This window comes from Erythrolamprus reginae, chromosome 2 (assembly GCF_031021105.1).
Source record: "Erythrolamprus reginae isolate rEryReg1 chromosome 2, rEryReg1.hap1, whole genome shotgun sequence".
NCBI lineage: Eukaryota > Metazoa > Chordata > Lepidosauria > Squamata > Dipsadidae > Erythrolamprus > Erythrolamprus reginae.
The window spans coordinates 315,618,998-315,644,086 of NC_091951.1; the positions used below are offsets into that span (position 1 = coordinate 315,618,998).

General features: G+C 39.7%; 1 protein-coding gene across 1 annotated transcript; it reads left to right on the top strand.

The window, feature by feature from the left end:
• The first annotated feature begins 637 nt into the window (after positions 1-637).
• F2RL1 (F2R like trypsin receptor 1) lies at positions 638-8,218 on the top strand. Its single transcript, XM_070743211.1, has 2 exons — positions 638-867; positions 6,514-8,218. The coding sequence occupies exons 1-2, from the start codon at positions 795-797 to the stop codon at positions 7,611-7,613; spliced, it is 1,173 nt and encodes a 390-aa protein (XP_070599312.1). The 5' UTR covers positions 638-794; the 3' UTR covers positions 7,614-8,218.
• The last annotated feature ends 16,871 nt before the right edge of the window (positions 8,219-25,089 follow it).

Genomic DNA, 25,089 nt, shown 5'->3' on the forward strand with positions numbered 1-25,089 from the left:
ACCACATGATTCCTGGCAAATCTATATTTTCTTGTATGTACACTGAGAGCATATGCACCAAGACAAATTCCTTGTGTGCCCAATCACACTTGGCCAATAAAGAATTCTATTCCTATTCTATTCTATTCTCTCCGGGAGCCCTCGCGGCTCCTCCCTTTCCACAGAATCTCCAGGCGGAAGGCCGCTAAAGGGAAACGGCGCGCTTCGTGCCGATAGACACGCGTTCTTCTCCTTGTTTCAGATTGTTTAGGTCTGTATTCTTAATAAAAGCATCCCATTAAAAAAAAACACCTCACGCACAGAACTTTTCCTTTTTAAATTCAGACCTACCGAAAGGGAAGAGATTAAGTGTTGTACCTCATGATTCTTAACAAATGTATATTTTCTTTTATGTACACTAAGAGAATGTGCACTAAAGACAAATTCCTTATGTGTCCATTCACACTTGGCCAATAAAAGAATTCTATTCCAGGCGGGTTAGAAACACGGGTCCAATTCTGCCGACCGCCGCCCGTCACTCTGGGTTCCCGGGTTCGCTCTCCTACGCGGCGCTGCCGACTAAGGAGAGAATCGCGCGCCCGCCGCCGGGCGAAACTCCTACCTTCCCCGCCTCCCCCCCGCCTCTCGCAGGCTCAAAGGGCACCTGGCCGGCTCCGCCCCCCGCCGCCCTCTCCTTTGCCAGGCTGCGGCGAAACTCCGGCGAAACTCCGTGGCGCTGACAAAAGGGAGGAGTCGGTGGAAGTTTTGTTCTCCTGCATCGCCGCCGCCATCCAGTGGGAGCCTTTGCCGCGGATATGGGGCGCCTCTGCGCGCCTTGGCTGGGGGTCCTGGTCTTGGGAGGAACGCTGACCGTCGCCTCTGCTACAGGTGAGGAGCGAGAGGGGCGCTCGGGAAGCGTTCGCCCTCGCGCTTCTTCTTCTCCACCGGAACCCGCGGTTCCCGCCTTTCAGAACCAGTGGGGAGACTGGCTGTTTTTGTGGGGGGACCTGCTGTGCATGGAATTCCCCCAAGGGGCTATTGGACGAGGGGTGTGGGGGGGTGTTTGCCCTCTCCACAAAATGGCTGCCGTGGGGGAATAGTACCAGGGACGCACAAACCTGTTCGATCAGAATGGCTACCTGCTCTTTTTCCTTCTGCCCCGGCTCCCCCCCCCCTCGCAACTCAGGGCGAACTTTCTTCCTAGTTTTGCTGATCCTGGTCATCGGAAGGACCGTCAGCTTAAGCGAAGATCACCTGTTGTTTTTACTTTTGTGGAAAAGGTTAAGGGTCTTTCTTGGGGATGGGGTTAAGAGTCTTGATCTGGTGTGGGGGGGGGGGGGTCCGCAGCTTCGTTCCCGCGTTTCCTTTTTCAAAAAAAAGAAAAAGAAAAATGCCGTCAGGAAAACCTGAGGGGCACAGAGGGAGCTTCTTTAGGTGTGCTGCTGTCCTCTCGACACCACCTTGGGAATTTAGCTGGACAGTCTAGCCTAGGCGACAGAAAAGGTTCTTTTCTTTCCTCCTATACTGTATAGCTATATATAGAAATATATAAAAATATATTACACACACACACACACACACATTATCTATCTGTCTGTCTATCTATCTATCTATCTATCTATCTATCTATGAAAAAATTATGTGTGTCTGTGTATGTAATATATTTTTGCTGATAATGAAAAGGAAGGGAAACTACTTTAGATCTATTTCGAGCTTATTTGCTCTTATCAGGCAGCCATCAACTCAACAAAAAATCACACACACATATGTGTGTGTATATATGACCCCCAAAAATCATATACAATATATATATATATATATATATATATATATATATATATATATATATATATATATATATATATATACACACACACACACACACACATACAGTATATATATATATATTCAACCTCATCGAAACGTCGCCAGAAATCTCTGAAACTTACATGGGAAGAAACCCAAATATGCCAAGACCTTCATACCTGTACCTGTGAAAATCGAAATTTTTCTCTAACATGTATCCATATGAATCAAACATAATAATAGCAAAAAACCCCAAAACCCTACCCACAAATATCTTCCTTTCACCTCAATCTAAATATCAGTGTTCGCCAGTCTGCACTTCTATTTGACAGAAAAGCTTCTTGTGTAATCCAGACAGGAGTGACTTCATTGGGGTTTAACTTGCCAGTGAATGCGTGCATTGAGTTGCTTGCAGTGATTATAATCTATTCACTGAAGCCTTTTTGTTTTTAATGTTTGATAAATTGAAGCTGAACCGGATGACACAGCCTAGTTCCTAACAGAAACAGGTTCTTGAGAGGAGAAGCGAAAGTTTTTTAAAAAAAAGCTTTTTAAAGTTAAGATCTCTAATTACAAAGAAAAAGACCAGAAGTTTAGGAAGCTTTTTTTGTGCCTTGACTGCTTGAAAAGCTGACATGTAGCAAATTAATTAATACCTCTTGTACTTTGATTGTTAGTGGAAAGATCTAAAGAGTTTATTTTTAAAAACCACTGTTTTTTTTCTTATATTTTAAGGTTGAACTTTATTGTTTTCTTGTCTATATATTTAGCTTGCTAAGGGCAGAAGTACTGTACCTCTTTTCTAGTAATTTGGTTGATATGAATAAATTTTCAGAATAGTAATAAGAAGTCATTATTTTAATGACTTGTTTTAGAATGATAGCATTAGATTGGAAATATAAAAATTAGCCTTTCATAAAGGAGCATCACATATGTGTGTCTGTCTGTGTATGTATGTGATATGTGGGCAGACTAGATGGATGAGGTCTTTTTCTGCCGTCAGACTTCTATGTTTCTATGTTTCTATATGTGTGTATGTGCATTTAACTGCTGGGGCAACTATAAGTACTTTGTTCACTTTCATTTTAATTTTTAAAGAAATTTTAATCTGGATTATGAACAGGGTGTTAGATTCTAAGAAAAGTGATAGATGAATTTACTGCATGTACAAGCTAATAATATGAATGACAGCATAATTAGTATATGATTCTAAAGCAAGAATTCCTTCCTATCTTGGCTTATGATATAATTTTGCAGGTTGATGAGTTGGCCATGGGCAGTGGTGCATTTTTTGGGAGATGGAAGAAAAAGATGAATATATCTGCAGTTAAATTGACATCCATGATTTGGCGGAGTTACTAGAGGATCAGAGTAAATCCATATGTAATAACAATGAATGCAGTGTTTACAGTTTAATACTTAGTATTACCTTCATTAACTTGTATTAATATGAAAAGCTGAGAAAGGATGAAGAGCTTGGGATGTTGAGGTATTATTCTACAGAGCCAAATAACTTGGAATGCATGTGTTGAGCTTAAATTGCTCAATATGAGAAGAACCTAAAATGCACTTTACTTAGATGAAGAGGCGTCATTGCCTAATAAGGATTCCCTCTTTGCTTAAGTACATACTTTCTACATAAGGGAAACAGTTCCTGTTTTTCCACCCAAGATACTTTCAAGTGGGTACTGTACAAAAGCATGACCTTTTCCAGTGACTGCTGAACTGAACTGAGTTTGCATAAATTAATGGGTGAACTTCTGATCCAGTTAATACTAATGGCCTCCCACACAACAACATGAACATAAAATGCATAGTCAAATACATTAGTCCCAAGTATGCTAGAGTAAAATGAACTGGTGATATTGTGTGCTTGGGAAATTCTGGGAGTTGAAGTCCACAAATCTTAAAGTTGCCAAGTTTGAAGACCTCTGTTCTAGACTCTTAAGATAAAAACAGGGTTCGAAGTAAAACCACTTGTAAATTATTAAATATGGATATGTAATCTATTGAGCAAAAATGAATGCTTAGAGGGTGGTGTGTGTGTATGTTACATATTTTTGGTGAAATTAAAATTAAGGGAGACTAGGATAGATCTATTTTGGCCTTGTTCTGGCCTCATCAACTAGCCATACCCTCTCATTAGGATTTGAACTTGCAGCCTTTGCCTTGTAAGGCAGAGAATTAACCTCTAGGCTACAGTATCTAATCCCTTCAGCTGTTTCCCAACTTCTGGTGGGTCCAGTAGGCTCGTGTTTCACCCTCCCCAGACTCCAAAGGCTTCCCTGAAACTGGGGGAGGGTAACCGGGGAGGGTAAAAAATGCCCTCCCCCATCTCCTCAGACGCTCTCTGGAAGCCAAAAATGCCCTCCCAGAGCCTCTGAGCCAAAAATCAGCTGGTCGGCACACACATGAACGTTGGAGCTGAGCTAGGCCAATAGCTCGCATGCCAGCAGATATGGCTCCGTGTGCCAACTGTGGCACCTATGCCATAGGTTCGCCATCACTAAACTAGGAGGTTCCACTCAAGAATTGAAAATCTTTCTGAAATCCCAGCAGGATTTCTTGAGTGTAGTGACACAATCTCTCAGCCTATGCAAGGCCTTACCTCATCTCTCTGCTTGGAGTTGGGGTTCCTCTCATCTGTGGGAACTGGCTGAAAAAGTTTCCTGCTGAAGGCTTTCAGTTGCCTTCTGTGCATGAATGGGACTGACCTCCTTTGGCTGGGTTCAGCAACAAAGCTGAAGTTTTCATCATCTCCTATTCTGTACCCTGCTAAAGAACTTCAAATCTCCTTTGTGCATGGAAGAGCACTCCTTTGATGAGGTTCAGGATTAGAACCTCAGGATTTCAGCTCCATTTTGAACCCCTCTGAAAAAGTTCGGCTCCCCTCAGTGGATAACTCATATAGCCAGTCCACAAAGATGAAAAGGAATCTTTTCAGTAGCTGGCAGCAGCTTGCAATATTTCCTGCTGTCTTTTCCATTGACTTCCTGTGAAAACTGGCAAAAAAGAATTCAAATTCAGTTACATGACAGTAGTGTGCTTGGTAGCTAATCATAAATGCAGTGGTACGTCTAATTATGAATTTAATTCGTTCCATGACCAGGTTCTTAAGTAGAAAACTTTGTAAAAAGAAGCAATTTTCCCATAGGAATCAATGTAAAAGCTTGCGATTGGGGAAACCTCCCTGTCTTTCGTAAACGACTCAAGACTCATTTATACCGTCAGGCATGGGGGAGTTGAGATATTCCTTCCCCCTAGGCCATTACAAGTTATGCATGGTATGTCTGTGTGTATGTTTGGTTTTATAATAAGGGTTTTTAGTTGTTTTATTATTGGATTGTCACATGCTGTTTTTATCATTGTTGTTAGCCGCCCCGAGGCTACGGAGAGGGGCGGCATACAAATCCAATAAATTATTATTATTATTATTATTATTAAACCACAGGAAGTGTGGAGGCCTGTTTCCTCCCAGGAGATTCCTAGAGAGGCCCCATGGAGGCTTCTCCCCGCCCTTTCTGGCCCTGTTTCTTCCCAGAAGATTCCTAGAGAGGCCCCACAGAGGCTTCTCCCCACCTTTTTCGGCCCTGTTTCCTCCCAGGAGATTCCTAGAGAGGCCCCACAGAGGCTTCTCCCTGCCTTTTCTGGTTACAGTTTCGGAGGTTCGGCTTTGTAAGTGGAAAATTGTTCTTGAGAAGAGGCAAAAAAATCTTGAACACCCAGTTCTTATCTAGAAAAGTTTGTAAGTAGAGGCATTCTTAGGTAGATATATACAATGTTTCCAGTGCTGTCATAATTCCAGACTGTTGTTAAACAGTTGTAAGTTGAGGACTATGTGCAGATTTTTTTTCTTATTAGTCTTCCTACTGGAGTCAAATTACCCTGTGTTTTCTCCTCAATTCAACAGTACAGTGATCCCCCGATTATCGCGAGGGTTCCGTTCCAAGACCCCTCGCGATAATCGATATTTCGGGATGTAGTGGTGCGGAAGTAAAAACACCATCTGCGCATGCGCGCCCCTTTTTCCATGGCCGCACATGCGCAGATGGTGGAGTTTGCGTGTGGGCGGCGGGGAAGACCCTTCGGCCGGCCAACAGCTGATCTGCTCCGCAGCGCGGCAGCAGCGAGGAGCCGAAGATGGGGTTTCCCCGTTGCCCAGGCAACGGGGAAACCCCATCTTCGGCTCCTCACTGCTGCCGCGCTGCGGAGCAGATCAGCTGTTGGGCGGCCGAAGGAACCTTCCCTGGGTCTTCCCGCCGCCCAGGCAAAGGGGAAATCCCAAGATCGCTTGCCCGTCACCCGCTCGCCCGGCCCCTCGCTTGCCCGCCCGCCTGCTCGCTTGCCGCTTGCCCGTTTCCCGCCCGCCCGGCTGCTCGCTTGCCGCTCGAGAGCAAGAGGGGGAGAGATAGAGAAAGAGAGAGAAGGAAAGAAAGAGATGAGAGAGGGAGGAAGAGAGTGTGAGAGAGGAAGAAGCAAGATAGAGAAAGAGAGAGAGAAAGAAAGATGAGAAAGGAAGGGAGTGACGTCATCGGGTGGAAAAATCGCGATATAGCGATTCGCAATGATCGGGATCGCGAAACTCGGGGGATCACTGTATTTTTATCCAAAGCAAATGACTTATGGTACCAATTATGTATTTATAACTTGTTACTTCATTATATAGGCTGTTTGGGAGACTGTTAATGGCCAAATAGTTTAACATATTTACTTTGTTTCTTTTTTTAGTGAGAAACCAGACTGGCATTTCAAAAGGAGGAAGAAGCTTTATTGGTCATAAAACCAATTCAACAAATTCAACCAATGTATACGACGTGGATGAGTTTGCAGCCAAAATCCTTACAGGAAAACTGACTACAGTCTACCTCCCTACGATCTACATTCTGGTCTTCATCATTGGCTTGCCAAGCAATGCCTTGGCCCTGTGGGTTTTCTTCTTCAGAACAAAGAAGAAGCACCCTGCAGTAATTTATATGGCTAATTTGGCTCTGGCAGATCTGCTTTTCGTAATCTGGTTCCCTCTGAAAATTGCTTACCATATTAATGGCAACAACTGGATCTATGGGGAAGCGCTGTGCAAAATACTTGTTGGATTCTTTTATGGAAACATGTACTGCTCCATTCTTTTTATGACGTGCCTCAGCGTGCAAAGGTATTGGGTAATTGCAAACCCCATACTGCACTCCAGAAAGAAGTCAGAAATTGCTATAAAAGTTTCAGCTGCAGTATGGATCCTGCTGCTGCTTGGCACAGTGCCCCTATATCTTATCAAGCAAACTGTTTACATTTCTAACCTTAACATCACTACATGTCACGATGTCTTACCGCAGTCTGTGTTGGCCAACGACATGTTCAACTTCTTCCTTTCCCTGGCTATTGGGGTCTTCTTATTCCCAGCCATTCTCACAACTGGGGCTTACATCCTGATGATAAAGACTCTAAATGCTTCCATTACAGATGCAACCATTGGGAAGAAAAGGAGAAGAGCCATCAAGCTCATCATTACCGTACTTTCTATGTACTTGATCTGTTTCTTGCCTAGCAATATTCTGCTGGTGGTCCATTATGCCCAGATCAAAAGCAGTGGCGTCAGTAATGTATATGCATCATATATTACAGCCCTTTGCCTTTCTACGCTAAACAGCTGCATCGATCCTTTTATCTACTACTTCATTTCAAAAGATTTTAGGGATAATCTAAAAAATGCCCTCCTATGTCGAAGTGTGCGCACCACCAAGAGGATGCAAGTCTCCCTCTCTTCAAACAGATACCCAAGAAAATCCCCCTCTTATTCCTCTAGTTCAAACACAACTAAGTCAACTTATTAAATTTGTGCATATGAGACAGAAATGTCTGGATTTCCATGGACAGAACATGAAACCAAACTTCAGTAACTGTTTATGGCTGGTAGACCTTCTTTCCAGATGAAATTATATGAACAAGCATGTTCTTTACAAAGGGAAAAATCAAAGTGGCACCCAGATATGGACAATACAATATATTTGAGTTTGGATTTAGACAAATACAACACAGGATTGTTTTTACAAGTGACTAGCAGGTGTGCAAATACGTTTTTCCATACTGGTGTTGATCAAACATGCATCTTGCTTCCAGGCGCAAGTGATGGTCATAACTAATACTAACTAGTTTAAGATTTTAGGCAACTTCTGTTTTATAAGAACGGGAAAACTAGAAGAACATACATGAGTAACTGTATCGTTTGCCAAACCTGTCTTTTCCTAATCCAGGATCTGTGAAAGTCCTGGAATACTGTATTATTAATTTCCCAGTGACTGTTCTTTGCACTAATATACTTAATACTTTTATTTTAACTATGCTGTGAATATGCAATTTTTCCAGTAATGTAGCATGTAAATTGGAATTCACTGCAACATTTTAAATGTTTTTAATTAAATAAAGAAACACTTTTATATATTTATTTGAGTTTGTTTGGTTTGATGAGAAATGTGTGAAATTTGCTTTCACTTTACCAAACCTCTTTCTTCATGTGAAAGTTCCATTTTCTTCTCACTGGCTCCAAATGAAATAAAGGTTTAAGAACCACATCTCCAAAGCAGTGAATGGATCAATAGAAGAACTGGTTGATTTCATTTTCTCCACTGTAAGATCCCTACCAAGGCCACAAATTTGTTTAGCCAGGCTTCCTCCCCACCTAATTGGACTTTATTAAATTTAATTCCTGTTGTGGAGGGAAGAAAAAAGCTGACCCAGTCCAAAGCACCAGCATTTAGCACCATCTAATCTGTTTTATTATAATAGTCCTATTGGCTTTTTGAGGAAATAGTGGTTGAGTGGCTTTAGTCTATTGCTTTTTTGAAATGTAGTCACCTGTCTAAACACATACAGGCATATAGGCATGCCCTCCTAGAGGAGATATTTTGTAGAAGCATTACTGACACTGAAACAAAAATGCTGCCCTTCCCCCCACTTGTCTGTTTTATAGCACCTTTTGTGTTAAAAGTGATCTGTTTATTTTAATTTCTTATACCAGTATTTTAACCTGGATTGTAATGTCTGCTGCTAATCTTAAAATAAGGGAAGGACGTCATACAATTATTATTATTAATAATAATAATAATAATAATAATAATAATAATAAACCCTTTTTCCCATCTCTGACAATATAGACTGTTCTTGAATTGAGCATGTCAGGATGCAGGCATCAAAGCAATGATAAATGATTTTTCTTAGTAATTCTGTTCTGGGTTTAAGTGATATTTTAGAGATCAAAGCCATGTCTCTATTTTATCTGGTCTCACCAAGTAGTTAAAGTACTGAGAGCTACCAAGTAGCTCTCAGTAGTTAAAACAATACCAACATTAGTATGCAAGTCAATGTTTGTAAAACGTCTAAAAAAAATCTTACTACAAGCACCAGCTTGAGCTTCTCATGACTCATGAAAATCCCCCTTTTTAAGCTGACTAATATTAGTATTTAAGAACTTTGTTTTTACTACCGGTAAATTGTGTACCTTTTGGCTCTAAAGAAGAGAGATTTTAACAAAGCAAGGTAAGAGCATAATTAAGAATTCTGATTTTGTTTTTTAAAAAAGAAGATATGGTTATAAAAATGCAAAACATTTTGAATGTTTCAGCAATTCTGAGCTCAGAACAAAACATCGTAGGGATTTCAAATTTTGTCACCCCTATGGAATAATTCTAGGCAGAACTTTCAATTTCCTTCATAGTGGTTTTTTCCAGGAAGGTTTACTTTTTTAAAAAAGTAATCAACTAATTGTTGATCCGATGCATCAGGAGTTGAGCCTAAAGTCATGGACTGAGAAAGAGTGAGTCATCCAAAATCGCCCATCAGCAGTGTTAGAACTCCCAGTCTCCTGGTTTCTAACCTAGGGCTCTAACCATTAAATAAAAATGGCTCTCGGTAGTTAAAACAATACCAACATAATAAAACGACAAATTCTTGACTATATTAACTCACATTCAAAATCACATAAGCAATGAGAGGTGACAGAGCCTTGGGAATGGTTTATCCTATCTTTGGCGGACTAGCACAAAGTACCTCATTTTTTAAAAAATGAGTTATTTTTTGGTCTTCACATATTCCTCTTCCTACTTGCAAAACAAAAATCTTGGAAGTTGTGCATTCAGTGCAGCTATGCTGCTATGATCACTGTAATCCCTAAATTTTCCCCCAGAAGATTTCTTAAAATCTTCTTAAATTCTTAAGGGGCGTACATAAGTGCACTGGTGTGCCTTTCGTCCCCTGTCCAATTGTCTTTCCTTTCTCTCACTTATATATATTTTCTTTCTTTCATATATCCTCTCCTCTAAGTTCACTTTACCCTTATATATATTTCTACATGTCTATTTTTCTTCTTATATATTTGTGTATTGGACAAATGAATGAATAAATAAAAATAAATAAATGTAACTTTCAAACAGAGTGCCTTAAAACCTAATAATTCAATAGCTGTTTGTTTGTTTGTTTGTTTGTTTGTTTGTTTGTTTGTTGAACAAGTATAGGATTGTAGTTTGTATAAGCATAACCTAAGTAGTAAGTAATGATAAAAGAAGACAGTAGGACAGGGATGGTAGGCACAATGGTGCCCTTATGTACGCCCCTTAGAGACCTCTTAGGAATGGGGTGAAGTCAACTGTAGACAATCTGAGGTTAAAGATTTTGGGGTTTGGGGAACTAAACAACTTCCTTTCTAAAAATAATCATTTTCTGCTTTGTTGGCTGTGACTTTTCTCTTTTTAAGCGTCTGCTGAGTAACTTTTCTATGACAGGGCCTCCTGCACCTTGTTAAGAAACTGTCAAGACTATTTCGCAGGAGCCTGTTGGCTGCATTTTTTCTGTGATTCACTACTCCAGGAAACTGCCTTTCAAATGAGTCATCCTCAAAAATATGAGTCATGTTTGGAAATGCAGGAAGGAGTGGGTTTTGTGAATTATCCCTCTCCCTTTTTTTACATTCTAAAAGTAAAGCATCTAAATTGCCAGAGGAAAAAAGTGCCCCCTCCCCACTTTAATTTCTGGATAGAATCTGTTTTAGGAACGTAGACACATTTTACATGTAGAAATGTGTGCAAAACAACTGCTATTATTGGTATTCAGCAGATGTTTTAGATTTCAGCTGTCATTAACTTCCCAAAGGTCAGGTAATTTGGGAAATTGTGAATCTTAAAGTCCAAGGAGAGATGGGTTAGATTAGCTTGAAAACTCAGACTTGAACATACTAAGAATATGAGGACAAAGAAAGATTTGGTGACATTGTTCAGGCATCACATTAAAACATGATTTGCTAAATAAGCTGTCATTTGCTAGGTTTGCAGAGTATGCTAAACCATAAATCATGGTTTATAAAGAGCTCCTATATTAATACAGTGGTACCTCATGATACGAACCCTTCGCCAACAACCCGAGTTACGAACCCGGGGTTCGGATATTTTTTGCCTCTTCTTACGAACGTTTTCCATCTTACGAACCCGCCCCCCGCTGCCCGGCTGTCGCTTTTTGAAACAGCCGGGAGGCTTCCCAGCGTCCTCCTGAACCTGAACGCCAAACCCGAACTTCCAGGTTCAGCGTTCGGGAGGCCGCTGAGAAGCCCCCCGGCTGTTTCAAAAGGTGACAGCTGGGCGGCGGGGCTTCTTGGCGGCCACCCGAACCTGAACTTTTGCCGAACTTCCGGGTTCGGCATTGGGAGAACGCTGAGAAGCGTCCGGCTGTTTCAATTGAAACAGCCGGGTGGCGGTGGTTTTTTGCGGGGTTTTTTTCATTGCACGCATTAATTCATTTTTCATTGTTTCCTATGGGAAACAATGTTTTCGCCTTACAAACTTCTCACCTTACGAACCTCCCCCGGGAACCAATTAGGTTCGTAAGATGAGGTATTACTGTACTATTAGACAGAGCCTGCCAGTCCTTAAATATTAGGAAAATGGTTCAGTTTTCACAACTCAGCAAAGTTTTAAAAGATCTAAGCTTCTGCAGATTGTATGAGTTCAGCTGTTTCATTTTAAAATCCAAATCATTGCAAAAGATGTTTTAATTTAAGTGACTGAGCAATTTATATGGTATTTCTTAAAGAACCATGGTCAAAATTCCCACTGGTAATATCCCCAGGCATATCTATGTGTACCTATTCCTGGGTACTTAGTCTCCTGTCCTCTCCCCCAGTTTCAAATCCCTTCTTCCTTTCATTTGTTCTCACCTTTGCTTTCTCATCCTCTGATAACATTGAAACGAGACAGGTATGCTACAAAGTGAAGTTATCCCAACAACCACCTTTTGCCAGGAGAGACATGGACAATGGAGGAAGGAAAGCTGTACCCAACTAGCTGCAAACTGCCCTTGTTTTCCTTTGCTTTGTTCACCCCATTGCAAGTCCCAATATGGAGTGACTGAATCATGAACTCGATAGCAAAGAGAATCGTAGTCTTTTCATTAAAATAAGAAAACACCAGAAGAAATGTACCAGTAAACCTGTTATCTTCACTGCAAAGGTACAGAAAATTGTGGGGAGGGGGGAACTTAATGTAGAACAATTGGAATTTTTTTGTGGGGTTTTTTTTCACTGTTTGCAGTATGCTACCATTGATTTGCAACTTGCACTTTCCTATTGATGGGGACATTCCCGTAGTAATTGCACAGAAGTTCTTCCATAAGACTCTATTGATTAAAAAAATTGTGCCCATGGAACTTGGGAGGAGCAATCTCCAGGTTAGATCCGCTGGATTGGCACCTGGTAAATCCAATTCTCCACTGTATCTGGAAGGAGAGTCACACATGGGTTAATAACCAATCCTATTGGTAGAGACTGAGTTAATTTAAATAATTAACAGGCACTGCCCCTATCGCCCCCAGGAGCTCAGTTTTAAAAACTCAGTCCAAGTGTAGAGACTGTAGTTTTGTATCTGAGTTAAATAATGTATTGTTTTTAAAATAAATTGTACCTGTTTAATCCTTTCTTGTTTTTATCTTTAATGCAGGTTGAGAAGAACTTCCAGAGGGGTCTCTGCCCTCCGCGGGCACCACCCCCATCGATCTCTCCTCGGGGGTCTCTTCCCTCAGAGAGTACTACCCCGATCGAGGAGCAACACAGCCTGGGGTCCCTGGCCTCCGAGGCCAAACCGGGCTGCGAGTCGAAGGTGGGGGGGAGGTCCGCCCCCCCCACTGGGAGACTCGAGGAGCGTTTGGAGCCGCAAGAAAGACTGCTGGCAGAGTGCCAGTGCCTCTCAGCTGTTCAGCGGCTATGCCGCCGCCGCCGCTTTCTGTCTGTTTGTTTGTTCGTTTGTTGTTAGAGTTGAAAGGGACCTTGCAGTTTCTCATGTTGTGGTGACTCGCAACCATAAAATTATTTTTGCTGTTACTTCATGACTGTAATTTTGCTACTGTTATGAATCGTAATGTAAATATCCGATCTGCAGTAATGTAAATATCCGATGTGTGTTTTCCAATGGTCTTAGGTGACTCTTGTGAAAGGGTCATTCGACCCCCAAAGGGGTTGTTCTGTCGGGCTCTCTGGTAGACTCCTCCCAAAAATTCACAGGTACAAATTTCAGACATACACACGTTTGAAAATTCAAAACAATGTTCTTTATAATGAAAATTCACTTAAACTAAGCCCTCTTTTTGTAGAGCAAAGAGCACTCGTCTCCAAACAAGCTGGTAATTTGTACAAGTCCCTTATCAGTTCTGTGATAGTTAGCTTGCAGCTGTGAGGCAATTCACAGTCCTTCTTTCACAAAGTGAAACACACTTTGCTCTGGTTTAGTTTCAAAGCAGGGAAAAATCAGCACACAAAAGGTCAAAGTCAGCAAAGCAGGCACGAAACACAAGGATCAGATAATCCTCCACAATGGCCAAACCCACAGGCTGCTATTTATAGCAGCCTCGCTAATTACCACAGCCCCACCCAACCACAGGTGGCCTCATTTTCTTTGATAATAATCTCTCAGTTGTTGTTGCCTATGCATCGCTTTCCGCATGCGTAGCTGTATCATTAACTCTTGTTCTGAATCCAAGGAGGAACTAGATAATTGATCTCCTTCTGAGCTGTCTGCCCCACTCTCCTCCTCCCTGTCACTCATGTCTTCTTGGTCAGAGGAGCCTTCATCAGCAGATTCCACCGGGGGGGGGGGGCAAAACAGGCCTGCAGCATGTCGAAGTCTCCCCCACATCCACAGTCCTTGGGGCAGGAGCTGGGCCAGAGCTAACCACAACAGGGGTCATTTATTATTTAGATTTAGATTTGTATGCCGCCCCTCTCCGCAGTCATGATCCACAGGTTGAGAACCGCTGTACTAAAAACTAACTACAAAGGTAAAGGTAAGAGTTTCCCCATTCCAGTCATCTCTGAATCCAGGGGGCACTGCTCATCTCCATTTCTTAGCTGAAAAAGCCAGCATTGTCCAAAGACATTTCAATGTTCATGTAGTCAACATGACTATACACCAAGGCACATGGGATAAAATGCTCCCGGTTCACTTGTGCATTGGAGAGCCGGTCACGAAGGCAGAGCGAGGCTCCGCACACCCACCCAGACACTGCCATTTGGGTTATGTACCCTCTGCGCATGCACATGTGCAGAGGGTAAAAGAACCCAAATGGTGGCATCCAAGTTGCGGAGGTAGGCGGAGCCTCACGCTGCCTTCGCTACCGGTTCTCTGACAACTGACAGGCATGAGTCAACCAGGAGCATTTCACCCCTGGAATGCTGTTACATTCCCACCAAAGTGGTGCTTATTTATTTACTCACATTCACATGCTATTGAACTACTAGGTGGGCAGGATCTGCCGCAAGTAATGGGAGCTCACCTTATTCAATTCAATTCAATTTATTAGATTTGTATGCCGCCCCTCTCCAAAGACTCGGGGTGGCTCATAACAATAATAAAAACAGTATAATAATGGAACAAATCTAATAATAAAATTATATTTAAAAACCCCAACAATTTAAAAACCATACCACACATACATACCAAACATAAAATATAAGAAAGCCTGGGGGAGATGTCTTAATTCCCCCATGCCTGGCGATATAGGTGGGTCTTGAGTAACTTGCGAAAGACAAGGAGGGTGGGGGCCGTTCTAATCTCCGGAGGGAGTTGATTCCAGAGGGCCGGGACCGCCACAGAGAAGGCTCTTCCCCTGAGGCCCGCCAAATGACATTGTTTGGTCGACGGGACCCGGAGACGGCCAACTCTGTGGGACCTTGTCGACCGCTGGGATTCGTGCGGTAGAAGGCGGTTCCAGAGGTATTCTGGTCCAATGCCATGAAGGGCTTTAAAGGGCTTATCATGCAATGCTGCAGTCTTGAATCCAGGCTGTATAAGCTCAGCGTCTTTAATCACTGAGCCATTGTGCAAGCTTTTCAGGAACCATAATCTGAAAAAATAGTGCTTTACTTAAGAGTAAAGTCAATACTACAAAGCAGTTTCCCCAAAAGGCCTTCTACTGCTTTTCAAATGGAGAAGAAAGATTGGATTTCCCACAAGGATATTCAGAAACAAAGAAAAATTGCTGAAACGGAACAAGATAACCTCACCAGATACCTTAATAAGGCTATGTTTGTAGCAACAATAAGAGGTTTGAGTATCTGATACCATGTGTTGCTATGTTTTAAATGAGTTTCTGTTAAAAGCAACTCACCTCTTTGGCACCGAGTCAGGTTTTGGCTGTTTGTTTTACTTACCAAATTTCAGTGTTTTACCAACCAAATTTCAGTGTCTTTGACTAATGACACCTATAAGAAGGCTGTTGTGTATTGTAACTCCTTCTCACTCCCCAAGCATCTGTCATAGACATTAGATAACAAAAGCTAGCGGTGAGATATACCAAACTCACAGTAAGCACATATTCTTTGAGAAGTAATAGCAAAGATCTTAGCAATCAAGTTCATTAGAATTTTTCATCAGGCTGGAAACATAGTGATTAAAAATGCTTTTAAGAGTAAAAAGGATGTCTTTGATTGCACTCATATAATCAAAGAGATACATGTTGCATAATAAAATAAATGCAATAAATGAAAATTGCTAGGAATTATGACAGAATTTGCTGTTTAGTAGCGTCTTAAAATGGAATGGATGATTTGCTGTACAAACTTAATTAGGCTTTTAGGCTGTGTTTTCATCACATTTTACAAAAAGGGCAATCAGAAAAAAAATAACACAATTGTCCAATTTGATTTCTAGGGCTAATAAGAACAAATAAGTCACTTACAATGCAGAGAGCAAATGCAAGGAAAACAAAGTAATCCTTTACATTAACAAGCATGGTGATTAATTTTAGAGGGTGACACGGCCTTAAGATGTATTAAACTATTAAAACTCTCCAACAAGTTTGATATTTTTGTTTACTCCAGTCCAGATTCTTCCAGCTCCTTTTTTGCTCTGGTATATCTTTCTGTCTAATATGGTATCTTCCCATTAAATAAATAAAAAAGACCAAAGAAGTAGGAGTGTTAAAAAAAAAGAGCTAGCCAAGCCTTTGCTGAAGAAAGGGAAGTAATTTGATAATTTTCTCTTTTACATTTGGTCTCTAGTTATATCTAAACTACTTTCATACATTTATTTATTTATTTATTAGATTTGTATGCCGCCCCTCTCCGAGGACTCGAAGCGGCTTACAACAAGAAACAATACAAATCCAATACTTAAAACAAATTAAAACCCTTAATATAAAAACAATCATACATCTCATACAGACCATACATAAAACAGAAACGGCCCAGAGGAATCAATTTCCCCATGCCTGATGACCAAGGTGGGTTTTGAGGAGTTTGCGAAAGGCAAGGAGAGTGGGGGCAGTCCTAATCTCCGAGGGGAGTTGATTCCAGGGGGTCGGGGCCACCACAGAGAAGGCTCTTCCCCTGGGTCTCGCCAGACGACATTGTTTCGTTGACGGGACCCGGAGAAGGCCAACTCTGTGAGACCTAACCGGTCGCTGGGATTCGTGCGGCAGAAGACCGTCCCGGAGATATTCTGGTCCGATGCCGTGAAGGGCTTTATAGGTCATAACCAACACTTTGAATTGTGACTGGAAACTGATTGGCAACCAATGCAGACTGCGGAGTGTTGGTGTGACATGGGCATACCTGGGGAAGCCCATGATTGCTCTCGCAGCTGCATTCTGCACGATCTGAAGTTTCCGAACACTCTTCACAGGTAGCCCCATGTAGAGAGCATTACAGTAGTCAAACCTCGAGGTGATGAGGGCATGAGTGACTGTGAGCAGTGAGTCCCGGTCCAGGTAGGGCCGCAACTGGTGCACCAGGCGAACCTGGGCAAACGCCCCCCTCGCCACCGCTGAAAGATGGTTCTCTAATGTAAGCTGTGGTACATAGACTTTAAATCCACGACTTTTCCATTTTTCCATAATGCAGATTGTCATTAGATTAAATTCATAAAGTTCTATGCTTCAAATAACATAAAAATAGTTTCTTTCTGTAATTACTTATTGCAGTCTGCAAAATTCTATGGGACTTGTCCAGTACGAACTTCTCTTCTTTCAAATGCATCCCTGCATTTCTGTTTGATTTTGGAAATGGAAGTAGGATTTTGGAGGACAAAGCTGATGCTAACTGGAATCAAATTCTTCTGTAGCTTTCTGAAAAAACTATTGGCAGTAATAATGTTTCTGGCCTCTTGCCACAGCTACACAAATTAGCCTTTTTTGTACTTAACTGTACTGCAACATCATATTACCACCCATGATGTTCGGCAGACATTTGCTCAAGCCAGTTTTTCTAATGTTTATAGAATAGATTATGCATGAAATTGTATCTGTATTCTGGCTGTGAGCTGGGTCTGATTAGCAACATTAGATTTTGCTTTTGTAAAGAATACATAAATATGAGCAACCCTAAATGATAAATATTGTTATCTGGCACACATACACAGTCCATTACTCATCCTAGAGAGGCAATCAAAATATTTATCTAACTAGCTTCAACTTGTATGCTCTCACTTAGTGGCCTTTTCTAGGATCTCAAGCAGTTTCTACTCTAAATTGTGACATTAAATGTGCAGATACAAAGCATATTTTTTCCATTGAGCAATACTTAATCCCTGCCAGTCAGTAATAAAAAGGTAGGGGCGTACATAAGCGCACTAGAGTACTATCATAATAGAAGAAGCAAGCAATTAACTTTATTTTATTAATTACAATTGGACACAGAATTCCATATAGTTCTATGAACTAGAAACATAGAAGTCTGACGGCAGAAAAAGACCTCATGGTCCATCTAGTCTGCTCTTATACTATTTTCTGTATTCTATCTTAGGATGGATATATGTTTATCCCAGGCATGTTTAAATTCAGTTACTGTGGATTTATCTATCACGTCTGCTGGAAGTTTGTTCCAAGGATCTACTACTCTTTCAGTAAAATAATATTTTCTCATGTTGCTTTTGATCTTTCCCCCAACTAACTTCAGATTGTGTCCCCTTGTTCTTGTGTTCACTTTTCTATTAAAAACACTTCCCTCCTGGACCTTATTTAACCCTTTAATATATTTAAATGTTTCGATCATGTCCCCCCTTTTCCTTCTGTCCTCCAGACTATACAGATTGAGTTCATTAAGTCTTTCCTGATACGTTTTATGCTTAAGACCTTCCACCATTCTTGTAGCCCGTCTTTGGACCCGTTCAATTTTGTCAATATCTTTTTGTAGGTGAGGTCTCCAGAACTGAACACAGTATTCCAAATGTGGTCTCACCAGCATTCTATATAGCGGGATCATAATCTCCCTCTTCCTGCTTGTTATACCTCTAGCTATGCAGCCAAGCATCCTACTTGCTTTCCCTACCGCCTGACTGCACTGTTCACCCATTTTGAGACTGTCAGAAATCACTACCCCTATATCCTTTTCTTCTGAAGTATTTGCTAACACAGAACTGCCAATACAATACTCAGATTGAGGATTCCTTTTCCCCAAGTGCATTATTTTACATTTGGAAACATTAAACTGCAGTTTCCATTGCTTTGACCATTTATCTAGTAAAGCTAAATCATTTACCATATTACAGACGCCTCCAGGAATATCAACCCCATTGCACACTTTAGAGTCATCGGCAAATAGGCAAACCTTCCCTACCAAACCTTCCCCTATGTCACTCACAAACATATTAAAAAGAATAGGACCCAGAACAGACGCTTGTGGCACACCGCTTGTAACCTGACTCTGCTCAGAATACTTGCAGTTAACAATAACTCTCTGATGTCTACGCTTCAGCCAGCTGCAAATCCATTGAACTATCCAGGGATTAAGTCCAATCTTCACTAATTTATCTATCAGCTCTTTATGTGGAACCATATCAAAGGCTTTGCTGAAGTCCAGGTAGGCAATATCCACGGCACCACCTTCATCCAACACCTTTGTGACATAGTAAAAGAAATCAATGAGATTAGTCTGACATGATTTGCCTTCAGTAAAGCCATGCTGATTTGGGTCCAATAAGTTATTGTTTTTTAGGTGCTGATTTATCCTCTTTTTGAGTAGAGTCTCCATCATTTTAACTACAACTGATGTCAAGCTAACTGGCCTGTAGTTACCAGCTTCTTCTCTACTGCCCTTCTTGTAGATAGGCACAACACTGGCCATTCTCCAATCCTCAGGAACCTACAGGAAACATTTTTAAAATTATGGTCTCACACAAAATGGATAATACTGTTGCCAATTCCCTCATATCATTTTTGTTAAATACATTTAGAAAGGATAAATTTTATTTAAGCAAATAAGTCATTTATAATGAGGTAGTTCATAGTTGGTGTTAAATTTTAACATAGATTTCTAGCTTAAACTTGAAGTGCTACGTATCCTTATGGGAAAATTAAGCTTATTGAAATCAATTGAACCTATTTCTGAACTGGATTTTCAGGACCATCAAGAAGGCACAATAATGCTACCTTCAAACATCTAAAATATGTCATCTGAGATGGTTGTGGTTTTCTTGAAAATTTTGTGCAAAGCTGGCTGGGTGACTTTGGACCAGTCAATCTCAGTCCAACAACTCACAGAGTTGTTGTGGGGGAAATAGGAGAAGAAAAAGTATTGTGTTATTCACCTTGAATTATTTATGAAAATAATAAAAATTGGGGGGGGGGGGACTACAAAAAAGGTAAAATTGTAGGGATGGTGGGCCTTTGATGTAGTAACCATAACAAATCTGTTTTCACTACTCTCTGGAACCAGACTTATGTTCTGAAAAACATCCATAAGAGTAGGTGACTGCTTACATTCCTAGACTATTGAGTTTTCTTAGTTAAATATTAATTACTGCAAAATTAACCATAAGTGGTTATTATTGCTACTTAAGTATAATTACTAGCAACAAGAAATGCAAGTAGATCTGAATATTTACTATACTTTTTCCTCAAAGCTCTGCATATGTATCCCACTAGATGAAGGATTAATTATAGCTATTTTGATATTATGTTTATATCAGGGGTGGGTTCCAAATTTATGTATGTATGTATGTATGTATGTATGTATGTATCTATCTATCTATCTATCTATCTATCTATCTATCTATCTATCTATCTATCTATCTATTGTATTTATATGCCGCTCGTTCCAAAATGGACCCTAAGCGACTAACAGTAGAAATAAATGCAACAACAATAATAACAGTTAAAATCTAATAATAAAAACCAACAATACAATAAAACAGTGATGACATAAAAACCATACATACTTGCAATCAACTTAATTCCAGGTCTGCCAGAAAAGCCAGGTCTTAACGGCTTTCCGGAAGACCCGTAGGGTAGAGATAGTGCAGATCTCGGGGGGCAGTTGGTTCCAAAGGGTCAGAACCGCCAAAGAGGACCCTGGAAGTAGGGGTGGTTCTAACGTATCTCGTTGCTAGCTCGCTTCCTCCCACGCCTCATGGCAAAAAAAGTTAAGCCAAAAAACAGATGGTGACTGCATGCACAATGCTGAAACTTGGATTCTACGCATGCTCAAAAGGAAATATAATTTTTTTAAAAATAAAAACATTCCAAAAAAATGTAATAAAAATATGGCGGCACCCACAGACTGGCGAGGAATGATCCAGTTCAGTGACATAATCGTGATGTCACCAGTGGGTCTCTATTGGTTCGGACGAACCGGTCCAAACTGGGAGGAACCAATCCCTGGATTATATTAGCATATTTTGCTAGCCTAAATATATGATGTATAATAGAAATGCAAATAGCTTGGCATGTGCAATGGATTATTTAAAAAAAAACCTGACCCTGAGCTTTAAAGTAAGGACTTTGCTAAATTGAGTGTGACTAATATTAACTACATATGGATATGTCCCTGCAATTTAATTGGCAAGCTGCAAAAGTGGTTTGCTGTTGACCTTCCAAGCCACCTTACAGCCTTGGGAAATTTCTGAAGATTTTTTGCTTTAAGCACTAACTTATTTGATTCCCCACCCCTTCTTTTTAGAATAGAATAGAATTCTTTATTGGCCAAGTGTGATTGAACACACAAGGAATTTGTCTTGGTGCATATGCTCTCAATGTACATAAAAGAAAATACAGATTTATCAAGAATCATGTGGTACAACACTTAATGATTGTCCTAGGGGTCAAATAAGCAATGACGAAACAATCAATATTAATACAAATCTTAGGATACAAGCAACAAGTTACAGTCATGCAGTCCTAAGTGGGAGGAAAAGGATGATAGGAATGATGAGAAAAAACTAGTAGAAATAGAAGTGCAAACTTAGTAAAAAGTTTGACAGTGTTGAGGGAATTATTTGTTTAGTAGAGTGATTTTCTGTGATGATTGTACTTTAGTATATGTTAAATCATTCCAAATGAATAATTTCATGCTTCTAAACCAGGATAATTCTCTTTTGTGTTCTGGAAAAGTTATGTAACATTAATACCCAACTGCAATGTTATGCCTACTTAGAAAAAGAAAAGGGAGGCTTGTGTAATAAACAAGGAAGGTGCTATATTCTTACCTAGTTGAGAGGCAAGAATGCGGCAGAGCAAGACTATTGTGGTTTCTTAATATTAGGTCTTTATGTCCTTAACATAAATGCCATTAATTTATAAACTCTTTATTGTTTGTTCTTTTAATATGCTGGAATCAGGTTTCTGATTGATTACAAAATTACCCATAAATATTCTTGAAGGTGGCAGGAATGTTTAGCTAAATATGGAAGGGGTAACAAATTAAATATTAATTTAACCTCGTGCCTATTATTACAAAGGCAGGAAAAGGTTAAATTAAGGTACACAGGTTGATTTTGTTGTACTTTTACACTTGGCAGATTGCCAGCTTCTCAAATGATTTGCTAATTGCATCAGAAACATGCATGGGAAGGTGACTCATTAAGTTCTTTTAAAGAAAAGAAAAGAAACATGGTCAAAGTCTGACAAGCCTGATTTCGCACATCTCTGCATTACGCTACAATTTATTTATAATATGTCATGGGCTCCCTCTTCTGATTATGTTTTGAACATCAGGCCTTTTAAAAACGTTTGGTACCAAGACATTCATTCATTTAATCAATCATTCACGTTGCCTCAACTATGGAATTCCACAACACTACCATATTATAATGCCGGTAATACCTTCATTGGCTTAATTTTCTGTTTTTATTATGTAGCATTTTCAAAATTCCGTGGATTGTTTTGTTCCTTTATACTAATTATTCATTTATGCTATTATTCAACCTTATATTTACTTCCACCCTAAAATAAGGAACAATTAAAAACAATCGACAATGTGTTCAACCTCCGGGTCCCGTCGACCAAACAATGTCGTTTGGCAGGACCCAGGGGAAGAGCCTTCTCTGTGGTGGCCCCAACCCTCTGGAACCAGCTCCCCCCAGAGATCAGAATTGCCCTCACCCTCCTTGCCTTTCGTTAGCTCCTTAAAACCCACCTCTGTCATCAGGCATGGGGGAATTGAGATATTTCTTCCCCCTAGGCCTATACAATTTATGTATGTTATATTTGTGTGCATGTTTGGTTTTTAATAAGGGTTTTTAGTTATTTTAAATATTAGATTTGTAATATGTTGTTTTATTATTGTTGTTAGCCGCCCCGAGTCTATGGAGAGGGGTGGCATACAAATCTAATAAATAAATAAATAAACCTAGAAATTTGATTGATAAGCAAACAAACATACAAACAAACTTAACTTTAAATTACTATTAGCAATAAAAATGATCATCGGTAAAATATCCTTTAAAACCATGCAATCAAAATTATAAATATTCAGAAGTCTCAGAACCAACCATATTTCAATTGAAGGATACTCCATCCTAGTGGGTTGTTTTCTCCATGGACTTAGTTCAAAAAGACTGGGTTGATAAATTAAATATTAAATTTCAGATAAGGGAAATCGTGCCATATGTTCTTGGAGGAGTCTTGGACATTCACAAGGGAGTAAAAAAAAAAGACAAAGGAGTGGCTGTGGTCAGCAACCAAAACCCATTCCTTTTTACCAGTGTTGCACACACAACACACTTTGGAAGGAGGCAGAATTATGGTCATGCAGTTGTGGCTGCCATGTTGAATTCTCATGTGAACACTCCTGAATCAACATGGTATTTTGTTTTATTCCACTTGCTTATGGCCAGAGGTGGGCTTTTCCCGGATCAGACCAGTTCACCCTATAGCAACCCGTGGTGATGTCATGATGATGTCACAGAACCGATTTAGTTGATGCCAATCCATGGATGTCGCCATTTTTTAAAATTTTGGGGGTATTTTTAAAAAAGAATTTCCTGGGTTTTCCCTCTAGTTTTTGGCTTTGAGAGGGAATTTTTCATTTTTTTTGGCACAGCTTATGCACAAGCATGCAAGCACCCATGACGTGTGGCTACGCAGTGCAAGGAAAAGCAAAGCAACCGTGAGGTAAATTAGAACCCACCCCTGATTATGGCAATCCCCTTGCTAATATAATTTATGTATGGTATTTATTTGTTTGTTTGTTTGTTTGTTTGTTTGAGTTGAAAGGGACCTTACAGGTCATCGAGTCCAACCCCCTGCTTAAATCCTACAGCACCCCAGCCAAATCCAATCTCCTCTTGAAAATGTCCAAAGTTGGGGAGCTGACAACCTCCGCTGGCAGGCCATTCCACTGGTTGATTGCTCTCACTGTCAGGAAGTTCTTCCTTATCTCCAGGTTGAATCTTTCCTTGGTCAGCTTCCAACCGTTGTATGACTGAGTTGTGTGGTTATTTTAATGATAAGGGTTTTTAGATAGTTTTTAAGTATTGGATTTCTTTACATTGTCCACTATTGTTGTGAGCCGCTTGGAGTCTTCGAAGAGGGGCGGCATACAAATCTAATAAATTAAAATTAAAATTAAAATTAAAATTAAAATTAAAATTAAAATTAAAATTAAAATTAAAATTAAAATTAAAATTAAAATTAAAATTAAAATTAAAATTAAAATTAAAATTAAAATTAAAATTAAAATTAAAATTAAAATAATTAAAATTAAAATTAAAATTAAAATTAAAATTAAAATTAAAATTAAAATTAAAATTAAAATTAAAATTAAAATTAAAATTAAAATTAAAATTAAAATTAAAATTAAAATTAAAATTAAAATTAAAATTAAAATTAAAATTAAAATTAAAATTAAAATTAAAATTAAAATTAAAATAAATACTTAAAATAGACTAATGAGGGGATGAATTTAAACCAGTAGTTTCTGATTATTTTGGGGATTATGATAGGTTGAAAGACTTAGCCAGTGGCTCATGGGGAGTATGTGGCTATATTTCAGTTATTTGTTGATTACATGTAAGAAACAACAAACTTCTAAAGCAGAAATGTCCAATTGTGGCAACTTTAAGACTTTCGGACTTCAATTCCCAGGATTCCTCAGCCAGCCAGAGTTAGAGATGAAATTGCCAAGTATCAAAACACAAGGGGGAGACATACTCCAAAGAAAACATCTAGTTGTAATGCATAGTAAGGTTCTGAACTAAAATTATTGTTGCTCCTTGCTCAAAGTTGTTTTATTGTTGATATTTATGGTGTTTGAAGGTAATATTTAAATCAGACTTGATTTAAATATTTTTCAGACTTGATAATTTTAAGATGTGTGGACTATCCAGATTCCCCTAGCCAAATGTTTTGTGAAACATTAAGTGTTTTAATTAATTGATTTAATTAATCTGTTAAGCATGTATGTATCTACCATAACTTTAAAATCTCAAAACAATATACTGAAGATATTCCTTTTTTTTAATTGGTAAAGAGTGACACCATCTTTCTAGCTAGTTAAACTCAGGATGATATTCTATTCTATAAAAGCAAAGACATGGTGATTTAGCCCGTTTGATTTGAATAAGG

Coding starts and splice junctions, on each gene's coding strand:
- F2RL1 (XM_070743211.1), top strand. CDS start 795: ATGGGGCGCCTCTGCGCGCCTTGGCTGGGGGTCCTGGTCTTGGGAGGA. Junction 868..6,513: donor GACCGTCGCCTCTGCTACAG/GTGAGGAGCGAG, acceptor TTCTTTTTTTAG/TGAGAAACCAGACTGGCATT.